Here is a 24,029-nt window from a genome sequence, read left to right as displayed (position 1 = left end):
TTTTAATAGTAGTGGAAATCATAACCAGAGCAATTAGGCAAGAAAGAGATATAAAAGGTATCCAAATTGAAAATGAAGAAGTAAAGTAGTCTCTATTCACAGATGACATCATATTATATATAGAAAACTCTAAAGACTCCACCAAAAAACTGTTAGAACTAATAAACAAATTCAGTAAAGTTGCAGGATACAAAATCAATATACAAAAATCAGTTGTATTTCCATACACTAACAAAATATCAAAAAGAAATGAAGAAAACAATCCTATTTACAATAGCATCAAAAAATAAAATACTAAGGAATAAAGTTAACCATCCCATTTATAATAGCATCAAAAATAAAATACTAGTGAACAAATTTAACCAATTACTGTAAGACACTGATGAAAGAAATTGAAGACACAAATAAATGGAAAGATATTCCATGTTCAAGGATTCAAGAACTGATATTGCTAAATTGTAAATTGCCAAAGCAATCTACAGATTCAATTCAATCCTTATCAAAACTCCAACTGCATTTTTCAGAGAAATATAAAAAACAATCCTAAAATTCATATGGAGTTATACAAGACCCCAATGGCCAAAGCAATCTTGAGAAAGAAGAACAAAGCCAGAGGCATCATACTTCCTGATTTCAAACTGTATTACGAAGCAACAGTAATAAAAAACCCAGATGGTATTGGCATAAAAACCAGACACCTAGATCAATGCGACAGAATAGATAGCCTAGAAATAAATCCGTGTGTATATGGTCAATAAATTTTCAACAAAGGAGCCAAGAACTGGGAAAAGATAACCTCTCCAATAAAAGGTACTGGGAAAACTGGATATCCACATGCAAAAGAATGAAACTGGATCCCTTGCACTATATACAAAAATCAACTCAAAGTGGATTAAACACTTGAATGTAAGACCTGAAATCCTAAAACTCCTAGAAGAAAACATGGGGGTAAACTCGGCTACACTAGTCTTGGCAATTATTTTTTTTTAGATTTAAAACCAAAGGCAAGGCAACAAATGCAAAAGTAAAAAAGTGTACTACTTCAAACTAAAAAGCTTCTGCACAGCAGGGGAAACCATGAACAAAATGAAAAAGCAACCTATGGAACAGCAGAAAATATCTGTAAACCATATATATGATAAGGGGTTAATATCCAAAATATACAAGGAACTCATACAACTCAATAGCAAAAACTAAATAACCCAATTTAAAAATGGACAAACGACCTGAATAGACATTTTTCCAAAGAAAACACAAATGGCCAACAGTACATGAAAAGTGCTCAACTTCACTAATCATGAGGGAAATGCAAATTAAAACCACAATGAGATATCACCTCACACCTGTTAGGATGTCATTTACCAAAAATACAAAAGATAAATGCTATGAGGATGTGGAGAAAAGGGAACCCTTGTACACTGTAGGTAGGAACGTAAAGGGGTATAGTTTGATATTATGGAAAACAGTATGGAAAACAGTATGGAGGTTCCTTCAAAAATTAAAAATAGAACTATCTTATGATCCAGCAACTTCACTTCTGGGTACATATTCAATGTGGGGCTTGAACTCACAACCCTGAGATCAAGACCTGAGCTGAAATCAAGACTCAGACACTTAACAGACTGAGCCACCCAGGTGCCCCTAGGGTACATTTTCAAAGGAAACAAAATCAGTATCTCACACAGATAACTGTATTCCCATGTTCACTGCAGCATTATTCACAATAATCAAGGTATGGAAATAATCTTAAGTGTTTGTCAAGAGACAAATGGATAAAGAAAATGTGAGATATCACACACACACACACACACACACACACACTGAAATATTATTCAGCCTTAAAAAGGAAGGGAATTCTGCCTTTTTTTGACAGATTGGATGAACCTGAAGGCCATTATGCAAAATGAATTAAGCCAGAAAGAGAAAGACAAATAATGCACAGTATAACTTATAAGTGGACTCTTAAAAACACACAAAAGGTTAAACTCATAGAAATAGAGAGTAGAATGGTGGTTGACAGGGGATGGGGATATGGGAGAAATAGAAAGAGGCTGGTAAGAAGGTATAAACTTTCAGCTGTAAAATTAGTAAGGTCTGAGGATCTAATGTATGACGTGGTGACTAGAGTTGCTAGCACTGTATTATATAATTGAAAAAAAAGGTAAACATGGAAGGTGATGGAGGGTGGAAACTAACTTGATGGTGGCAACCTATTATAGTGCATACGTATGTCAAATTATCATGTCATACATGTGATACAGTATATTAAAATTTTGTCAATTATACCTCAATAAAGCCAGGAGGGGGAGAAATTAATAGAAATTATTACAGTCCCCATTAACAGTTCATATTCTGAAAAGAACTTGTAAAGTCCCTATGCAGAAGCAAGGTTTATATAAGGGTTAAAATTTGACAATTAAATCTGATGGAAAAGATGCAGAAAGTTGCGTATGTGCCAGTATATCAAAACTAAGTGTATAGTTTATCTTTTGCAGAGTGTTTTCTTATTCATGTTGACTAGGCCATTTGATTTTTATATCTCCTTTAAAGTTCCCAATTTCACTTTTTAAATTTTAACTGTTCTAACTTTTTAACTTTGGTTGTGTTTCATTAGCTGATATGTGTTTATGGTCACCTAACCCTGAATCCCTTTGTTTTCAATAATTTGGTTGTACTAAGTGGTGGATTTAATTGCAATTATCAGCATATTGGCTCTACAAGAACTTAAACTGTCCTTCCTCTGTAAGAAATCTCAAAAATATTAATAGATATGAAGAATAAACTGCCCCCTCTCCAAGGTGAGAGTCTTTGTCAGTTTGGGAGATACCTGTACTTACATGGTATTCTCAGTCTGAGTCACATCTATCAACTACATCTATTAAATACTGTATGCAAAATACATTACTGGATTTAGAAAGCTGTGGGAAGCTATAAAGAAGAAAATGAGTTCTTACAATGGAGGCTGTTATAATCTATTAGGAAACATAAAACATAATATATCTGAGAATACAAATACATAATTATTTAAGCAATTATATTTTTATGAACATATACAAAAATTGATGGACTGTAGTAAGTGATCTTGTTAAAAGGTTAAATGAGAACATATTACTTCTCTGCTCAAATTGCCCACTTTCTCTCAAAGCATATGACTACATGGCCCTACATGATCTTGCCTCTCCCCTCCATCTTTGTGATTCTGACCTCAGGTCCTACTACTCTTGCCTCTGACTAATCTCTTCTAGCTATATTGGATTCTTTTCTGTTCTTCAAAAACAGCGGCCATGTTCCTGCTGTAAGGCCTTCCCTCTGCCTAGACTGCTTCCCTCCTTATTTCCTTGGCTCTTTCACTTCCTTCAATTGTTTACATCTCTCCTTCACAAGAAGACCTACCCAAATTACTCTACTTAATTCTAATCTTAAACCCTCAATTCTAGCATCCCCAATTTAATCTCCCTTACTCTGCTCCACTTTTTCATTTTGCATATTACTCATTGCCTTCTAACATACTATATGACTTACTTATACACTGTTACAATTGTTCAGATCTGTCTTCTTCCCCACCCCTATCCCAAGAATGTTAACTCCTCAAGGGCAAGGATTCATTATCTGTTTTCTTAACTGACATATCCCAAATACCTAGAACAGTGCCTGGCACACAGTAAGCACTCAATTAATACAGGTTTGCATTTATTAAATCAAGCAGATAATATACAAATCTTCATTTTATTTTCAGTTATACAGAGTATCAGAATATTTGTACCAAAACAAAAGTGCAATTTTGAGTTTGTCAATCCATCAAGCTTTTGAAAGAATTTCATTTTTCCTTCAAAATATGTCTCTTCCTATAAAATATTTATTTGTAACAAGCCCACAAGTGGGCCATCATGCTGGTTTTTCTCTCATTAGGTGGTTCCATATCAATTTACACTCACAAAAATGAATCTTTGATTCAGAGTAGATGTAGAATTAGTTTTCCAGCTCATGAGAAAACTCAACTACTAACATCATTTATCATCACTATAAACACTTGATATCAAATTTTTCCTTTCGTTCAACAAACTCTCAGCAATGTCACTGCATTTATATGTTATAACAGGTAGGAAAATGTCTGCAGAATTGAAAATTATAAGATTACTATAGCAAAATCAATCTGACCAAGCTTCTATTGTCCCAAGGATTCAAATATAGTAAAATATTATGAAAGAATTAGAAAATATGTCATGTCCAAGTAATTCCAAAACTCTCAAATTATCATGAAAAGCATTTAGTCTTCTGCTTTAAATACACACTTAGAAATAATAAAAAGTAGCAGTTCTGTGAGTTTGACAGCAAATGAACTTTTTGAACAACAAATCAATGCAGACAAGAGTATGCAGTATTCTTAATTAACAGAGACTTAAGCAACAGAAACATTTCATTTGAGCTAATATAGCATGAAAATCTTTAAAACTCTTCAGAAAAGTTACTGTCATATTATGGCAAGTTCCAGTAAGCGATAAGAAGACTTTCCCATCATACAGATAAGGAGACAAACTTTAACTGTTTAAGGCTAACCTATTTCCTGTGTTCCAGCCATATTTAGATCACCAGAGAGAAGAAAGCACAGCAGGATTGAGACATCATGCTGAACAGAAGCACTAAAAGCTGACCACATCTGAAGGTATGATATCATCATGTATAACCCTTTATTGTTCCCTTCCCCCATTCTAACTTAGTTATCTGCATTGGAGGCAAATTTTCATGATTGGTCAGGCAAATATTTTCTAACCATACCTCAGAATGGTCTCAGTCCCCTGACTACCCAGGATTAGAATAATTCTCCCCTAGATTCCTCCAGCTCAGGAGGAATTCATTTTCTGTTTTGCCAAATGGACGATAACTTTTGTGGAGTCTAGAGCCTTACCCAGCTTTGAGTCATTAATTCCATATTCCTAAAGCATGGTTTTGATGATATAACTTGACTTGATCAAAATACTGCATGGTTTCTCCTCATTGCTTAATAAATTAAAAAACAAAAACAAAAAAAAAAACAAAACCTCTTGACCTTAGTATTCATGGCATTAAATAACCTGATCCTAAGATACCTTTCAATCATTATGTCCTACTACTCCTGTAATCATAGCTTTTATTTCAGCCAAACTGGAATGCTTGTTCTTTCTAACATATTCCACACTATTTTACCCTCATCCTGGCTCATGGCTACTCTTTTGCCAGAACAACTTCCTTTACCTGCCTTTCAGTGTATTTGGAGACGGATAAATAAGGGATGACCCTTCCCTTCAAGGAGTTCATAGGTCCTAGGGAAACGGTCACATAATAGTCACAGTTGCTGGATTATAATAAAAAACAGTAAGTACACTGTTATAGACATACATGAAGTATCAAAAAAGCAAAGAGGATGTTACCTCCAGAACATATATATGTACTCAAAATATTTATATTGGAAATGCCCAGACATGTAAATCAGATCATAGGTATAAGCTGCAAATTTCATTCAAAAAATGCTAGATTTGTAAAAATATCCCCAATCCACAGAATGTCCCATTCTCATTCATTTCCCCTATCCATGTTTATCCCAATATGCTATCCTTACCCAAAGTGTAAGAAATTATCTGTATCTAAGTAAATATGCTCAGAATTCAGCCAATAATACAAATCTCATTTCTATACTTATCTTGTCACAAACTGGTAACAAGCAGTTCACAAACTGGCACCAGTCTGCAGACCACACTTTGAACAGCACTGATTCTCACACACACTGGGTCTCTTACATGACCCAAAAGATTCACTTTTCCTTCTTTTTCTTTGTCAGTAAAATAAACATAGACACAATGAAATAACATGCTTACAAATTATGAATTCAAATATAAAGTTGCTGTAGTAAAATAATTTAAAGGATACGGATTTCTGTGACAGCCTTCAAGGAATCTAAATCATTTTCTGTTACCCCTAAAAAAAAATTCTACATATTTATATAGGCATTTTTAATCTCTTCCATACAAACTGCTTCAATAAAACTAGCATAACTTTCTATTAAGAGCACACTTAAATATTAGATCATGGTTTATTTCATTTTTTATTTTTCTAAGTAGGCTCCACGCCCAACACAGGGCTTGAACTCACAACCCTGACACCAAGAGTCACATGCTCTACCAACTAAGTCAGCCAGGCACCCTAGACCATAGTTTAAAAAATGCAATATGATCGGGGCACCTGGGTGGCTCAGTCAGTTAAGCGTCTGCCTTTGGCTCAGGTCATGATCCCAGGGTCCTGGGATAGAGGCCCGCATCGAGCTCTCTGCTCGGCAGGAAGTCTGCTTCTACCTCTCCCGCTCCCCCAACTTGTGTTCCCTCTCTCGCTGTCTCTCTGTCAAATAAATAAATAAAATCTTAAAATGCAATATGATCAAGAAATGCAGAAACTGCACACAGATAATCTACTCAAATTTATTATTTTTTTAACTCTTCCTTATGCTGAGAAATACAGACTAGTTTGTTTTGTTATAAAACCAACTGAAAAAGCAAGGAACTAACCTTGAACTTCATGAGGCTGGGATGCAACTGAAAAAGTTGGTGCTTTGAATACGTCTTCTCTGAGTTCAGAAGCAGAAAAAGTATTGCTTGCTGTAAACATGTTAATGTCTGAATATTGATGTTTCTGCTTACTACTGCTACATTTCCATGATTCCCCTTTGTTCATTTCTGTTGGGGCAATTTTCACTGAGCCAATAGGAGAGTCCAAGTTTGTACTGTCATTAGAGGTAACACCCTCATGTATATTGTCAGATATTTTAAATAATCTACAAAAACAAAACAAAACAAAACATGTTTGCACTTGTAAGAGCTGTGTAGAATGGGAAAAACTAGCATAAAATCGGTCCCTTTAAAAATGCCCATAGATTGTGGTTTATTCAAATATAAAATTTAAGCATTCCCTTAAAATATGATTTGACGAATTTACCACTGAATTATGTCTTTTCACTTTTCAGAAACTCAAACCCATTTGTAGAATCCAACCTCCAAGACAACCCCAATGATACCTGTCTCCTGCTATTCACACCCTTTTCAAATTAGGACTTTGAGTCAGGACAGAATTATATGACTAGCAGAGTATCGAGGTAGTACAGTGTATGACTTCCAAGGGAAGGTCATAAAAGATACTGTCACTTCTGCATGGCCTCTTGGATCATTCACACTTAGAGAAGAGCTAGCCACTCTATCATGAGAATACACAGGCAACTATATGGAGAGGCCCATGTAGACAGGTATTGTGGCATCTTGTCAGTAATAGCATCAACCTCCCAAACATTATTCAATAATCACTTTAGTATAAGAAATACTAAATAAGTATAGATGTCAAGAAGAACACTTTGCAAAGAAGTATTTTCTTTGCAAAGTTCTAGAAAACACAGGCCCTCTTTAGGATTGCAATTTATTATATTCAACTGATCAAAAGACAACCCATCAGACTAATTTGTTCACCCTAGCCTTAAGGGATGAAGTGACCATTAAAGTTCCTAATACAGGGGTGCCTGGGTGGCTCAGTCGTTTAAGCGTCCAACTCTTGATTTAGGCTCAGGTCATGATCTCAGGGTCCTTGGATCAAGCCCCATGTAGGGTATGGAGTTTGCTTAAGATTCTCTCTCTCCCTCTCCCTCTGCCCCTCCCCAACCCCGCTTGTGCACATATGGATGTGCGCACTCTCGCCCCCCCTCAAAAAAACAAATAAAAAAAAAAAATAAAGTTCCTAATACAACACTTGTGTCTTACAAAATAAGTAATAGGGATGACAGAAGATATCAGTCTTAAAGAATTCTGTAAGAAATGACATCCAAACAAGTATTGTGCAAATACAGAACACTTTCTTAATTATTTTTACTATTAATTTTTAATGACATGTTTCTATATAAGAAAGCAGGAGTCTTTAAAAACACTATAGAATGAGAAATACACTTTAGAACAAACTGTAGGGTTGCATTCTCCAATGCCAGCAGTTCTATCTTTCAGAAAATTCAAAAGCAGATGATTAGCCTTGGATAATATAGTAGAATCTGATTATGAAATGGTATTGAGGACAAGAAAAACAACTTATGCCACAGGATGACTCCTTGCTATATGCTGTCATATAGGTTAAAAGCATGGCCTTTGGAAACAGACAAACCTGGGTTTAAATCCAAAGCTTCTCTACTTTCTAGCTGTGTGACTTCAGAGTTTGAAATAAGTTTTGTGAACTATAATAATATTATCCATGTGCTAGTTACCTAAATTCTCTGGACCTCAGATTCTTCCTAGTTCCTCTGGAACTCCCACTCCATAAACTCCCCTATGTCCTCAACTTCTTCACTGATTGTTATAGTTACTTCCTGGTCTTAACAAAAATATTGCATTGCCCTAAAAAACTCTTGCTTCTTAAACTTAAGTAGAAATTGTTAATTTTTCCACATCCAATGTACTTGAGGATTGAGTCTGTGCCTTCTCCAACCCAAATCTACATCGTTATTCTTCCGTTCTCTTATAGAAGTATCTGTGCCGACTAGTTAAAGCACCTTGTAACCCTCCTCATGGCATATATCACATATCAACTTCTGGTCACTTTAGAATCTTTTCCTCTCAATTCCAAATTCAGCCATCTCTGCATTGCTTCAACTTCACATATTGAACATGAGCTGTTCAAAATCCTCCTCCCGTCCATTTCTTAGGCATTCATCTACAGTGGCTTTCTCCTTCAAACAATCTCATTCACCTATTCTCTCATCTTAAACACTGTCATTATCTAGAACTCCTCCTCCTCTCAAATCAATCATTCCAATATATCATTCTCTGACCACAGCCTCTTATCCTTATAGCTTGTTTACACAAGTTACCAATGAGGTCAAAAAACAAATTTACTGTAATGAACCTCTTTATTTTCTCCCAAACTATCTTCCCTTCTCTTTTCTTATCTACCTTTAATGGACTTAGATCCCATGGACTATCTTTTTGACCACTCTTTTACTAGTATTCTAAACTCCAATTCCTCTTTATCCTTTTAACATCCTTATCTTGCAAAACCTCAATCCTATATGAATCTATCTACTTTTTAAAATAGTTGCAGCCAGGCAGGGGAACACTACTGGAAAAAGCAGTTAGGTAGATGATACAACACTCTGAACAATAAATTGAGAGTCATCATCAGCAAGATTGCAGACACAAGATCATATACCAAAATCAATTGCTGATGTCTATACACTTGCAATGTACAATCTGAAAAAAATTTTTAATTACATTTATAAAAGCATCAAAAAGAATAAAATACTTAGAAATAAACTTAACAAAATAAGTTTGACTTGTCCACTGAAAATCTAACATCATTGAAAGAAATTAAAGAAAATCTAAACAAATGGAAAGATATCCCATGTTCATAGATTAGAAGACTTAATGGTATTAAGATGGCAATACTCCTCAAGTTGATCTACAGATTCGACACCATCCCCATCAAAATCACAGCTGGCTTCTTTGCAGAAATTTACCAGTTTATCATAACATTCATATGAAAATGCAAAGAACCCAGAGAAGCCAAAAAAAAAAATCTTGAAAAAAGGAACAAAATTGGAGGACTCACACATTCTAATTTAAAACTTTACAACAAAGCTACAGCAATCAAGACAGTGTGGGATATGTACTTATGCAAAGCATAAGGGGAGATATATTGGTCAATGGAATAGAATTGAGAGTCCAGAAATAAACCTTTATTTAGTAGATAAATTCCTAGTTAGTATAATAGGAAATATACATTTGGTCTTTGTTCCCAGTACCTGGCACAGAGCTCCTAAAACCCTTGGAATTTCCTGTGTGATAGTAGTGATAAAAAGCATCTTTTGTTATTCATGACAAACCTCTTTCAATCATACCTGAATTTATGCTAATGAAGTGACTCTTGTAGGACCCCTATATAGTCCAGGATGGGGGTTAACTGCCAGAAAAAAATAAACCCTAATTAGAGAAGGTTGAACTTTCAGCCTCATTTGTGACATCCAAGGTAGAAAGAGGAATGGAGATTGAGTTCAATCACCAATGGCCAATGATTTAATCAATCATGCCTACCTAATGAAACTACCATGAAGGAAAAACCCCTATATGACAGGGGGTTCAGAGAGCTTCAAAGGTTAACAGGGGTGCCTATGTGGCTCAGTCGGTTGACCATCAGACTCTTGATTTTGGCTCAGGTCATGATCTCAGGATCCTGGGATCAAGCCCCTGTCAGGCTCTGCACTCAGCATGGAGTCTGCTTGTCCCTCTCCCTCTGCTCCGCCCCGCCCCCAACTCGTGCACTCTCTCTCTCTAAAATAAATAAATATATAAAATCCTTAAAAAAATAGATCACAGACCTAAATATAAGAGCTAAAACAATATAAATCTTATAAGAAAATGCAGTAATAAATCTTTATACAACCTTGGATTAAGCAATAATTTCTTGGATATGACACCAAAAGCCCAAGAAACAAAAGAAAAATTAGATAAACTGGACCTCATCAAAATTTAAAACTTTTGTGCTGCTAAGGACATTATCAAAAAAGTGAAAAACAACACAGAGAATGGGAGAAATATTAGCAAATCATACGGCTGATAAGAGACTTTTATCAGAACATATAAAGAACTCTTACAACTCAACAATAAAAAGACAGAAAACCCAATTAAAAAACAGGCAAAGGATTTGAACAGACATTACTCCGAAGGTAATACACAACTAGCCAATAATTACATGAAAAGATGCCCAATATCATAAGTCATTAGGGAAATGCTAATCATATCCACTTCAGACCCACTGGGATGGCTACAATAAAAAAGATGAACAATAACAACTACTGACAAGGATGTAGAGAAATTGGAACCCTCACATTTTGCTTGTAGGATTATGAGGTGGTGCAGTTATTTTGGAAAATAATTTGGCAGTTTCTCAAAAAAGTTAACTATATAGTTACCATATGACCCAGGAATTCCAATTCTAGGTATAACTCCAAAAGAATTTAAAAAATATATTCACACAAAAACTTGTACATGAATGTTCACAGCAACATTATTAATAATAGCCAAAAAGTGGGCACAATTCAAATGCCCAACAATTAATAGATGGATAAACAAAATGTTGTATTGTCCACTCAATGGAATATTATTTGACCATAAAAAGAATGAAGTATTGATACACGACATAATATGGATAAACCTTGAAAACATCATGCTAAGTGAAAGAAGACAGACATAAAAGGCCAGACATTATATGATTCCACTTATATGAAAGTCTAGAATAGGTAAATCCATAGAAACAGAAAGATTAGCGGTTGCCAGGGGCTGGGGAGAGGGGAGGAGAATGAGGAGTTGGAAAAGGGGAGTGATCAATAGTGAATATAGAGTTTCTTTTGGAGAGATGAAAATGTTTTAAAATTAGATAGTAGTGATGATTACACAACTCTGAATATTCTAAAAACCAATGGAATTTTACACTTCAGAAGAGTGAATTTTATTTTTATTTGTTTTTTTATTTTTTTAGAAGAGTGAATTTTATATGTGTTATATCTCTTTTTTTATTGTTTGAGAGAATGAGTGTAAGCAGGGGGAGGGGCAGAGGGGGAGGAAGAGGGAGAGAATTTCAAGCAAACTCCATGCTGAGCAAGAAGCCCCATGCAGGGCTCAATCTCATGACCCTGAAATCATGACCTGAGCCAAAACCAAGAGTTGGACCCTTAACTGACTGAGCCACCCAGACACCCCGAGTAGTATCTTAATAGAACTGTTATAAAAAAATTAATGGACATCAACCTCAACTGGGCCCTTTAGAGTGCCCAACAGTCCTACCATTATTCTAACTGGATTGCTTTCCATTTTCTATAATCTCTTCCACTCTTCTCATACTTGCTCAATACCCCCACTTTTTCCCTCAAACTCCACAAATGACCTCACCTCTTATGTCACAGAGAAAACAAAATCTATCAATTAGATCTCTTCTGAATCTTTAAACCCATACATCCAATTCTCTATTTGGACAATTTATAGGTACTCAAACTCAACATGTCTTTGGATGTCATTCTGGCTCAAGTCAGAAAACTAGGGATCAGGTGTCATATCTAATAATCATTTAGGTCCTATGGGATTCTATCTCATAAATCACTCTGAACTCTCTCATTTCTGCTACCACAGTCTGCTACATCAGTCTCCCATTCTCTCTCACCTAGATTAATAAAAAAACCTTCTAAGTGACCTTTCACAATGTATTTTAGCTCCTTCTAACTCATCTTACTGATGCCAAAATGGACTTTGAATTAAAAAATATATAATTTTACTCCTCTACTTAAAATGCAGAACCTTAGAACACTAGCTCTCAAACTTGAGTGTGCATAACAATCATCTAGAAAAATTGTTAAAAATGACAATTCCTGGGTCCCCTCCCCATCTTTATCTAGACTATGATTCAACAGACCTAAGGTAGGACCCAGGAATCCAAATTTCTAACAAGTACTCCAGGTGATTCTAATACAGTGGGTCCACAGGCCACAATTTAAGAACAGTGCCTTAAGAAAAAGCACAAAGTTCATCATGGCCTACATGATTCTGAATGACATGACCTCTCCAAACCTTACCTCTCCACATTCTCTCTGATTTTACACAAAAGGAAAATTTCTAGGAATAGGCCAAGCTCTGTGCTACTTTAGGTTTTTTGCACTTACTATTCCTTCCGCCTGGAACACTCCTTTATTTGTCCTTAGTTTAATTCTATTCCTCCTTAAGGTTAAGTTTTTTGTGTGGTTTTTTTTTTTTAAAGATTTTATTTATTTATTTGTGAGAGAAAGAGCATGAGAGAGAAAAAGCACAAGAGGGTGGAGGGTCAGAGAGAGAAGCAAACTCCCCACTGAGCAGGGAGCCTGATGTAGGACTCGATCCTGGGACGCTGGGATCATGACCTGAACTGAAGGCAGACCCCAGGCGCCCCAAGGCTAAGTTTAAATACCATTTCTTCAGGAAAGCCCTCCCTGATGCTCCAGAACAGATTAGGTCCCCATGTGATATGTTGTAATAGCAATTCTCAAAGGATGGTTGAGACTCTTTCAGAGAGTTCGTAGGATCAAAACAATTTTCATAATATTACTAAAGCATTGTTTGCTTTCTAAATTTTTTCAGTTTTTATTTTTTTTTTAAGATTTTATTTATTTATTTGACAGAGAGAGAGATAAAGAGCACAAGCAAGGGGAGAAGCAGAGGGAGAGGGAGAAGCAGGCTCTCTGTCGAGCAGAGAGCCTGACGTGGGGCTCAATCCCAAGACCCTGGGATCATGACCTGAGCTGAAGGAAGACGCTTAATCCACTGAGCCACCCAGGTGCCCCTCAGTTTTGATTTCTAATATTGATAGACATAACCCACATACACAAAAACTGTTAGGAATCCTCAATAATTTTTAAGTGTAAAGGGTTCTGACAATAAAAAGTTTGAAAAGTTTGAGACCCTTTGCTCTATATACTTCATCAAAATAATTGTTGTACTATAAAGTATTTAATCAATTATTTTTAGTTGTCATTCCCCCATTAAGTTGTAGCTCTCTGAAGGCAAGAACCTATGACTAGAATCCCAGAGTTAACAGAGCATCTGGTATATAGTAAACCTTATTTGTTGTTGATGTTTTTCTCATTAGATTCTATCATACTTCATACAGTTAGACATACCATAAATATTCAACTTTATCACTGAATATTCTGTATTTCATTTAATTAATTACCTTTTTCGGAAGGCTGATATGCTCTCTCCTTTATCTTCTGCAAAATTAACTAATTTTGTATTATCTGGAATACTGTTCTCAGATGCTATCTCACTGCCAATGTGATTTTTGTATTTCTGAGAAGAACCATATGTCAGCTTGCCAGGAACATGTGATAAGTCATTGTTACCTGCTCCTCCTAAATTCAGATCACCTGCTTCATATTTATTTGAGGAAAAGGCAAATTGGAATTTTTGTGTTCGTGAAATATAATTTGTGTTTTCATTAGTTATCTTTAAATTTGATGGTAACATTTTTGGCCTCTCTTCCTGACCTACAAAAATGGAATATATTAATTAATATATATTCTCCACGAAAATAAATTTTCAAAATTACCATGAAAAATTTAATAAATATTTTCAAAACAGTTTACCTAGGTAAACATGAAAGTTATTCATACAATAACAAGATAATCTGTAACACCATATACGGTTTTGAACTATAGGTGATTGGTACTGCTATTGTACATTGTATCAGTGAAGGGCACTCGAATTAATTAAGAATTATTGAAATTTATATAAAACCTACATCATAAAATAGGTTTAATTTCTGACCCACAGAAATAACTATAATCATACCTTTTAAGTATTTTATCTACTACAAATGATATAATTATACAATTAGGAGGATTTGAAAATTTATATAACCAATTTACACACAGAAATACAATGACCAATCATACAAAATGTTACTCAATTTGATTCAGTATTAAAATATATGATACAATGCTTTTAACTTTATAATATTGCTTCTAAAATCAAGATAAAAGAATGCTTTCATCAGGGTGACAAAATTTTAAAGGTTTCTTTACAGAGACTTTATAAGCATCTTTGAGAGGTTGGGAGGAATCTGGAGCTCTTGTTAGGGCTTAAATTTGTTTTACCATCTATGTATATACATATATATATATATAGTGTATATAAGCTTGTGTATTCTATATATTATTTGGTATATATGAGAATATAAATAATGCATATTTTCATGAATAAAATACATACAAATTACAAAGTTTAATAAGATAACATACGTGAATTACCACCAAATTTAAAAATCAAAATTTTATCAACAATATCACATAAGATCACATAGATTGTTTGAATGTGCTTGTCTTTAACTTCATAAAAATGGTACCAAACTATATATAATATTCTGCCCCTTGTTTTTTTTAGGAATGTGGTTTCCTAAGCCAGGGGATCCTACCTTTAGTAAAAGGCAAGACAAAAACTAAATGGCAATGACAATTTTAATAATAAGAGGAAACAAATTCATACAACAATAGAACGTGTTTGTAATAGTGTACTGTATACATATAGTATGCTTATGTATGTGTATGTATGTATGGAGAGGAAAAATGTTTTTGATTTTAAGATTTGGTGAGCACTATTTTGAGTAAAATAAATCTCTATCATTTTATTCCATTAAAATAAAGGAATTAACACTTTAATGTGTTACTAGATTTTTTACATTAACATGAGCTGCACGGGTTTAACTTCATAACAAATATGTGATAGTTTACCTAACAGTTTATGACTTCCTATTTCCTCCTCTAATGCCTGAGTATCTGGAATTTCTGAAATCAACGGAGCAGGTGGGAGAAACCAATCCAATGATTTTTCATTGTCTGGATAGCTATATAAAATATAAAAGGGTGAATATATATGTTAATAAAGTTACATCAGAAAATATTTATTAATTAAACATTACTCAATTATAGACTCTTAGATAAACATCCTATAAATTAATTTTCTATGGTGACTTTGATGTATCTCTATACACAGCAGTGTTCTCAATCTTTTTTCCCTTGTGTGTCATAGGATTAATGACACTGCTATGTGAAATATGCTACCTAAATAATGGCTATAACTCCGTCTCTTTTTCTCCAATTCAAACACTTGTGACAAGAATCTTAAATCTGCTACAATATAAAAAAAGGTAGTAAATCATTCTGAAACATTAGCATCTTTACTAGCACAAGTAACAAATTACTTATGACACATCTCACAACTAATCATGGGTCATCAGTGTGTAAATGACACCACTACTGGTATTCTCTAGAGTATTCCTAAAACATTATTACAAATTAATGTCCTAACCCAAATACTCTTGATCCAGAACCACCTACAAACCACAGAAAATCCAAGAAACCAGTTGAAACTGACATTTTGTAAACTTAGAGTAGTTGTTGAGAATTTTGCCACCCTGTTGGCATTGTGAACTACCTCTCCTTATCTTTCAGCTATGATCCTATTAACATATAATGTTTTAATGTTTCCTTTTCAATGAAAATTGATTTGCCCTTCATTAGAACAAAAAGATAAGTATTAGGTGACAGGAAGTAAACTTAAGAAGAGCCCCACATACACTGTCTATGCCAAGTGGCAAGGATTTTATGATTTGTTTTTTAATCTCTTCATTTAAGATTTTAAACTCTGGAAAGTGAGAGACCCAGTCTTTTACTTTACTGCCTTTCGTAGCACATAACTCATAGCTACTACAGCTATGTTTTCCAAATCAAAAATCTACAACACATTATTTGACAATGTCTGACAGACTGTCTGATAATAGGCCAAAGCATTTGAAATTTGGGACTGTCAAAGGGTCCCCAAGATCACCCCCAGAGCTGATGATTCCCTGGGCTGATTCAAAGGACTCAACATATAGTCCTATTTGTGACTATGAGGCAAAGTCCAGGGGAAACCAGGCACAAGCTTCCAAAAATCCTCTCCCAGTACAGTAACACAGGACATCTTTAATTCCCTCAGCAACAAGCTGTAACAACATGTGTGAAGTGTTGTCAATGAGGGAGCTCATTAGAAACTCAATGCCCAGGGTTTTTACTGGGGACTAATCATGTAGGCATCCCCTGTCTAGCCCATACCTAAATTCTAGATTCCCAAAAGAAAAGCAGATATTCAGCATAAACCATATTATCTGTATAAACAGTTAAGGCAGTGGGCCATTCCTATCAGTTAATGGTGGGAACTTTCCTAAAGTTCTCACTCCAGCCAAGGGCCATTCTTACAAGCAGGGCCTTTTCGAGAACAGCAGTTTAGGCCTGAAGTATTAACTCTTCTACACAGAGACTATTTCAGGAAATCTAAAAAAGATACAAAAAGCACACATCTAATTCTATTATTCAGCATCCCCATAAAATCAAATCTCCCTTACGATTTTCCTATTTTCCAGAGGTGTCATCAGTCTCTCAGCCATCTAGAATTCAAATTATAGCATAATATTTTACCTACTATATCCAGACATATACCAGGTCTTACTGCATCTTCTTTATAATGATTCTTGAATTCATTTCCTTGTATTTCCACTGTCACTATTCCAATCAAAGCTCTAATCAATTTATGTCTGGTTAAGAACAATAGCGTCTTAACTGGCCTCACTGCCTCTGGCTTTCTCTAATATATTTTACACACTCCTATCACATTAATTTAGAATTGTTTTCATCATAATTATATTCCATTCAAAATACTTCAGTGGCTTCCAAACAATGTCAAACGTCCAAATGGCCTTACGTTACCTTAGAGTTTTAACTCTCCTACACTACTTACCTTACAGTCCAGGCCAAAGTGAGCTACTTGCATACCAAATATATAATACATTCTGTCCCTTCTCATCTTTGTTCAAAAATATTTCCTTTACTCTGATTGCCACTGTACATGACCCTATCCTATATCTACCTATAGAAGTTCCACTGTTTCATTCCTTCATTAATCTATTCAACAATTATTTACTGAGAACTATTTTCCAGGAACTGTTCTAGCCACTAGAGCTTATGTTCATTCAAAATCAAGCTTAAATCCTTCCCTCTTCTTAAGTACTATTTGAACCTATAATATTTATCACAGTTCTCTTATACTGTGTGTCTGTGTGTAGATAATATGTATATATTATATATTACATATAGATAATAGAAAGATTGATGATAGATCAGTCTGCTACCATCCCCAGATCATAAACACATAAGAGTTTGTTTCTAGTTCCATTCATATCTATAATACTTAGCACAGTGCTTTACATAATTAGACATATTAGTCAATAAATGTTTGTTGATTCAGTTCTATGGCTTTTAACACATAGTCACGTCCAAGATCCTTATTCTGGCACTTAACATCCACCACAATCTATCCTCAGTTTACTTTTCTAATTTTATGTCCCACTGTTTCTCCTTTATGAATCTTCTATTCCAGGAAACTTCTCTATACACTATCTCCTACAAGTACTGCGAATTGTCCCACCTCCATTCTTTTTTCTTGCTGTTAAACTCTGCCTTCAAATGGCCTCTTCTCTCTGCTTATTAAAATTATCATATCCTTCAAAGTCTCCTGAAGTCTCTCTCCCCACTACCATAAGCCTAACCTGATCAGTCTGTACCAGGTCTCCCTCCAAATCTGAAATTTGATTGCATGAATGTATGCTTATCATTTCCTTCACACCTTTTTTTAACTCTGTATTGTTAGAAAGGCAACCATATGTTGCAATTTGCCCAGGCCAGTCCTGATTAACACATGTTGTGCAAATTGGATGCACTCTTTCACTCTCAAAGTATCCAAGTCTGGATGATTAATTACATAATTATGTTATTTATTAATGACCTTTCCATACGTGTGCTTAATCTCCTCAAATAGATTTTAAGTTCTTTTGAAGTAAAAGTCTGTTTCATCCTTCTTATATCCCTTTATGCATTCAATCAATATCTGAATTAATATTTGAATGAATGAAAAAATTAATGAAGCAATAAATATTTTATTCAATGCTTCCTTTTTTAAAAAAAGGATAATACAGGGTTGCCAGCTGGGCTTGTGAGTTGGAGCCCCACATTGGGTGTAGAGATTACTTAAAAATAAAATCTTAAAAAAAAAAGATAATATAATAGAATACATAGAAAACTTAGAATTGAGAACAATTTACATATGAAAATCCAAAAACCTGTATTTAATGGATTATTCTCTGTTCTTACTTCCTCTGGTGCTACATCTTTATTTCCACCCCTACTTCCTGCCTACAATGAATCTGCCCATCACACTCGGTGTTTGGCACACTGCCCACTCTGTTTCCAAAAGGTGCCATCACTCCTTGTCCATGGCTACTGTTTGACCATTACTTCAAGTATTTACCTTGGCCAAAAATAATTTGAACAAACCAGAAATGTAAATAAATGAAAGCCAAATAAGCAAGAGTCTACTCTATTTTTTAAGTTATAACATTTAACATGTTAAACTTCAGTTACTCCTTCGTATCTGAATTCCATGTTTACCAGCTATATACCTGAAACATCATTTTGTTGATCCCTCATTTTTTATGTGTATATTTCTAGAGAGAAAATTAAAACTCCTTAAAAATAAAAAAATCTCTAAAACAATATACTCTGTTATCCTTCTTTAAGGCAGACTTACTTTTCAGCTTCATCTTCCTTTTCAAAAAACAAAGTATCCAAAGAAAACAAGGAGTCATTTGATTTCAGCATTGTTAAAGACTGGATTATGTCATAAATCTACCAAAATACAGAAAAAGTAGTTCATATTTTATTCATAAAGCTGTAGAAAAATATTTCTGGATACATAAACTATAATCATTAATTTCCCAGAATAACCACAGACTATCTTTCCAGCTGCATCTTCTGCAGCTTCCTCCAAAGTGCCTCAATATTCAAATACATTATTCTCTTTTCTCCACTAAATCATGCATATTCACATCTGTACCCCTCTCTTCATACTGCACCATTGCTTAGAATGTGTTTTCTTCCATTTATTCTCTACCTGGCAGATCCCTACACATCCTTCATGTATAGGTCAAATGTCATTTCTTCTTCAAAGGCTTCTCTGAGTTTGTCCTGTTCTCCAAGGCAGAATTAATCACTCCTTTTGGGCTCTTAATACTTTGTTCATACCATTATTTTTGATTTAGGATAATGCATTTTATCACGAATGTGTGTGTCTTTAACAATATGTCAGATACATATACAGAGGTTTGCTTCAAAATAAATGGAGAGAGGTAAAGGGATATTGATGAAACAAGACTGGCAATGAGTTGATAATTGCTAAAGCTATATAATAGGTACATGGACTTCATTATAATGTCCTGTCAATTTTGTACATATGTTTGAACTTCTCCAAAATAAAAAAATTTTGCAAGTTTAACATATATATGTGTGTTTACATTCATATTACATAACATGTATATAGAAATGCTTACATTCCTTTTTAAAAAGACAGTTTTTACATTCATAGATGGTATCTAAATATAAAGGATAAAAACATTCAGCATTGGCCATATGAGAATATAATAAAATTCTAGGGCTGAACAAAGCCTCAAGTTTGACAGGAGACTGAAGAACCATTTCTACAGACACATCCATTGTTCCATTCACATTGCCATTCTTTCCCTTGCATAACAACACTACATCCCAATTTTTTTTCTAAATTCTGAAACATGATAAAAAATTCTATATGACAAAACAAGAAATAGATGCACAAATCATAAAACATAAGTCACATTTCTATTTATTCTGTGATAGTTAATACATTGCAAATCTTTCCTTAGGATAGAAACTAAAATCAAAGAAACTATATGAGTGCCATCTTGTGGAGAAATCCATACTATCAAGTCAGATTATGTCCCTTCAATTTTGAGTCCTCCCTGATGTGGGGATGAGATACACGTGGGAGTATGTGGGGGGAGGGAGGAATGTTTCTACATGCACCCCTTGACAAAATACTACTGGTAAGAGGGCTGGATCTATGTATATCTTAGGACTGTTCTTAGTTACCCAGACGCTGTAGGAATTTTCATTGTTTTAGTTATTGAGTTTTTCTCCCTTCCATCTGTTTAACTTAATTGCCCTCTTTTTTTTTTTTAATTTATTAATCACTTAGTCACCAACAAAAAGAAATGGTGAAATTGAAACATATTAGCATGGTTCTATAAATGTCTAAAACAATTGACTATACTAAATAATAGAAACCTAACGTAACAGGGTGAGAGACAGAAGGGAGCCATTCAGAAATATGCTAAAGGAGTCTTTAACATCTTTATCTAAGTAAACAATTTCAGAACTTGAAAATAATTACCTGATAAAGTATAAATGAAAATGCTAATCATGTTGTTATACTATCCAAAAAGTAACAAATAGGGGCACCTGGGTGGCTCAGTAGGCTAAGCCGCTGACTCTTGATTTGGACTCCTGATCTCAGGGTCCTGAGATGGAAGGTGGTGTTCCGCACTCAGCGAGGAGTCGGCTTGAGATTCTCTCTCTGCCCCTCCATCATGCCCCCTTCCTTCACTGGCAGGGGCTCTCTCTCAAAATAAATAAATCACTTTTTAAAAAGTAACAAACAAAACGTTCCCTTCCTCATCTTAGGAAAACTATATAATTTTAAGCAACAAAGACAGTTTTCAAAATTAAAACTCATTGGACCACTTTTATATGGCTTTGCTACCTCAGAATTTAAGTAGAAAACTGTGTGACTACATAATTTCTTGTCTGTTGAGATGGCCTGCGCTTTATCTAATTATCTTAGTGACAATTTAGCATTTTCTTATCTTCTATAATGTTTATTATATAAATTTTTCTGATCTATTAGTCCTTCCTTAAGACTTGTACTCTCAGAAATAAACTCCTTATTTCAAAAGTGCCGAAACCCAGATATAAAGTATTGATTTGCCAGAAATCGGTAGTGAGTGGAAGCCGAGACCAACATTCACTCGAAAAACCATCACAAAGATCGCAGGGAATTTGACATGGTAAGAGAATAAATAAGCAAAATACCCCTAGTCTCCGAGCTTCGGACGGCGGGGGGGGGGGTTGTCCCTAGGGTCGGGGGGGCGGGGCCTATCTCCATCGCCTTCCCTAGGGTACCCCGGGGCAAGTCGGGAACCGAATCAGGGCCTGAGGCAAAAATACCCTCCGGATTCCTGGGGAATACCTGAATTCCAAGCAAAACCCACCCCACACTCCCAGGAGCAAGGGAGAAGCCTTCAGGACCCGCATGTGGCCCGCGCCCCGAGCGCTGGGCGGGTCGCTCCTCCCCTGACATCTCGTTCCCACCGCTGGGAAACAACGTGGTTACAGTACACGCACGCCCCACCTGCAATAGCTCAGGGAGCCAGACACACCTAGAAATAAACACAAGGGGTCCGGGAACGGCCAAAAACAAAACCCGAGTCAGCCAGCTCCGTCAGCTCCGCGGGCCGCCGTCCTCCCGCCAGCCCCACCCGCGCGAGCGGCCGCCCCGCCCCGAGCGCCTCAGGCCTCGCCCCGCTTCTGACAGAAACGCTGTGAGGACCCGCGCGGCTCGGGCCGGGGCGAGCTGTCCTCAACTCACCGCGCCCGTCCGCCCTCCCGACCGCAGCTCAGCGCCGAAGCTCGACCACCGCCCGGAAGGTCGGCTGTCCCCGCCTCCCCGCGGGATCCCCGGTCTCCGGTCCCAACTTCCCCCCACGAGACGTCCGGCCCGGCCCCCCTCCTCACCCGGCAGCGGGACTCCTAGTTCTCGGAGCGGAGCGCCTATTCACCGGCCCCTCCGAGGACACCCCCGCCCCCCCAGCCTGGCTAAGCGAGCTCCAAGCAATGGATCGGCGGGGTCTCCGACCTCTCCCTTCCCGCTTCACCTTTTTTCCTCCAAAAGTTGCTAATTAGGTTTGTATGTATTGCTTTCCGAGTATACTGTGGCCTATTTTCATTAAATAAAGCCCTTAATCCTTCCCCCAGCGCCTGGTAACTTCTATGCTACTTGCCCTGTGAATTTGCCTATTCCAGGTTACTCATGTAAGTGGAATCATACAGTATTTGTCCTGTGTCTGGCTTATTTCATTCAGCATGTCTTCAAAGTTCATCATTCGTAGCATATATTTGAATTTCATTCTTTTTTAAAGTTGAATATTCCATTGTGTGTATGTACTACATTTTGTTTAGCCATTTGTCTGTGGATAGACATTTGTGTTGAAATAAACATTGAGGTACAAATATCTGAGTCCCTGCTTTCAGTTCTTTAGATATATACGTAGGAGTGCAATTGCTGAGTTATATGGTAATTCTAAGTTAAACCTTTTGAAAAACCACCAGTTTTTCACAGCTGCTGTATCACTTTGCACTCCCACTAATTAATGCAAGAGGGCCCAAATTTCTCCACATGCTTGCCAGCAAGTTATTTTCCATTTTTAAAAAAATTATAGCCATCCTATTAGATGTGAAGTAACATCTCATTGTGGTTTTGGTTTTCATTTCCCTAAAGACTAATGATATCTTTTAATGTGCTTAATGGCCATTTTGAATATCTTCTTTGGAGAAATATCTATTCAAATCCTGTGCCAATTTTTTGTTATGTATCTTTTTATTATTGAATTGTAGGAGTTTTAAATATATATATGTTATGGGTATTTGTCCCTTATCAGACATAAGATTTGTAAACATTTTCTCCCATTTAGTAGGTTGTCTTTTTGTTCTCTTGATAGTATCCTTTGATGCACAAAAATTCTTACCAATTTTTTTTCTTTTGCTGCCTGTGCTTTTGGTGTTATATCCATGAAGTCATTGCCAAATCCTATGCCATAAAGATTTTCTGCAATGTTTTCTTCTAAGAGTTTTATAGGTTTAGCTCTTAAGTTTAGGTCTTTGATCCATTTTGGTCCAATAGACCAACAAATTTTATTCATGTGGATTAGGGTTACTAGAGGGGCCCATTTCAAATAAAAGAGTTGAGGGGGGAACATAGTTTCCAGAAAGACTGGAAGAACTTGGAAGACAAATAATAGGTGTTCATAACACAAGAACACAATATATTTCTGCTAATACAATTGATGCCATTGGTTCTGGCTCAAAAATTACCATAACCAATTTTTTTTCTACTTTGTAACCTCCACTCTGTTTAAATTCTGATCAAGAGGAGTTGATTTTGAAAAGTCAGTACTTATGGCTCTAGAGCAGGTGGAACCAAGAAATGTTTCAGGACTATTTTTCTCTGCGTGACAGCCAGAAATGTGTTGTGCTATTGTCAGACTTGGAAAAGAAGAGGTAAAGAGATCATTTGGGAGAATCTGAAAATTGTAGAATTAATGTCTGAGAAAAGGAAAGAGAAGGGAAGGGAAGAGAGAGGTAGGGGAAGAAAGGAAACAAATGTAGTCTGGTATGATGGTATCCTTGGGGAGAAAGAAAACATTAGGGAGTCATGCACAATTCTGTATAGGAGAATCCAATGCTATCTATGCATTTAGTAGGTGCATAACTAGCAAAATGA

General features: G+C 35.8%; 1 protein-coding gene across 1 annotated transcript in view; it reads right to left on the bottom strand.

The window, feature by feature from the left end:
* HFM1 (helicase for meiosis 1) overlaps window positions 1–22,210 on the bottom strand; it is a 112,953-nt gene extending 90,743 nt beyond the window's left edge. The window contains exons 1-6 of the mRNA XM_078072777.1: window positions 22,119–22,210; window positions 19,191–19,288; window positions 15,302–15,414; window positions 13,747–14,059; window positions 6,537–6,802; window positions 5,905–5,952 (exon numbers count right to left, since the gene is read on the bottom strand). Coding sequence (XP_077928903.1) covers window positions 5,905–5,952; window positions 6,537–6,802; window positions 13,747–14,059; window positions 15,302–15,414; window positions 19,191–19,261 — 811 coding nt within the window. The 5' untranslated portion in view covers window positions 19,262–19,288; window positions 22,119–22,210. The remainder of the gene's footprint in view (window positions 1–5,904; window positions 5,953–6,536; window positions 6,803–13,746; window positions 14,060–15,301; window positions 15,415–19,190; window positions 19,289–22,118) is intronic.
* Window positions 22,211–24,029: the final 1,819 nt, after the last annotated feature.

The sequence above is a fragment of the Halichoerus grypus genome, chromosome 5, assembly GCF_964656455.1.
Source record: "Halichoerus grypus chromosome 5, mHalGry1.hap1.1, whole genome shotgun sequence".
NCBI classification, from domain to species: Eukaryota; Metazoa; Chordata; class Mammalia; order Carnivora; family Phocidae; genus Halichoerus; species Halichoerus grypus.
Note: the sequence above shows the minus strand (reverse complement) of the source record. Positions and strands in the feature narration are given on the sequence as shown.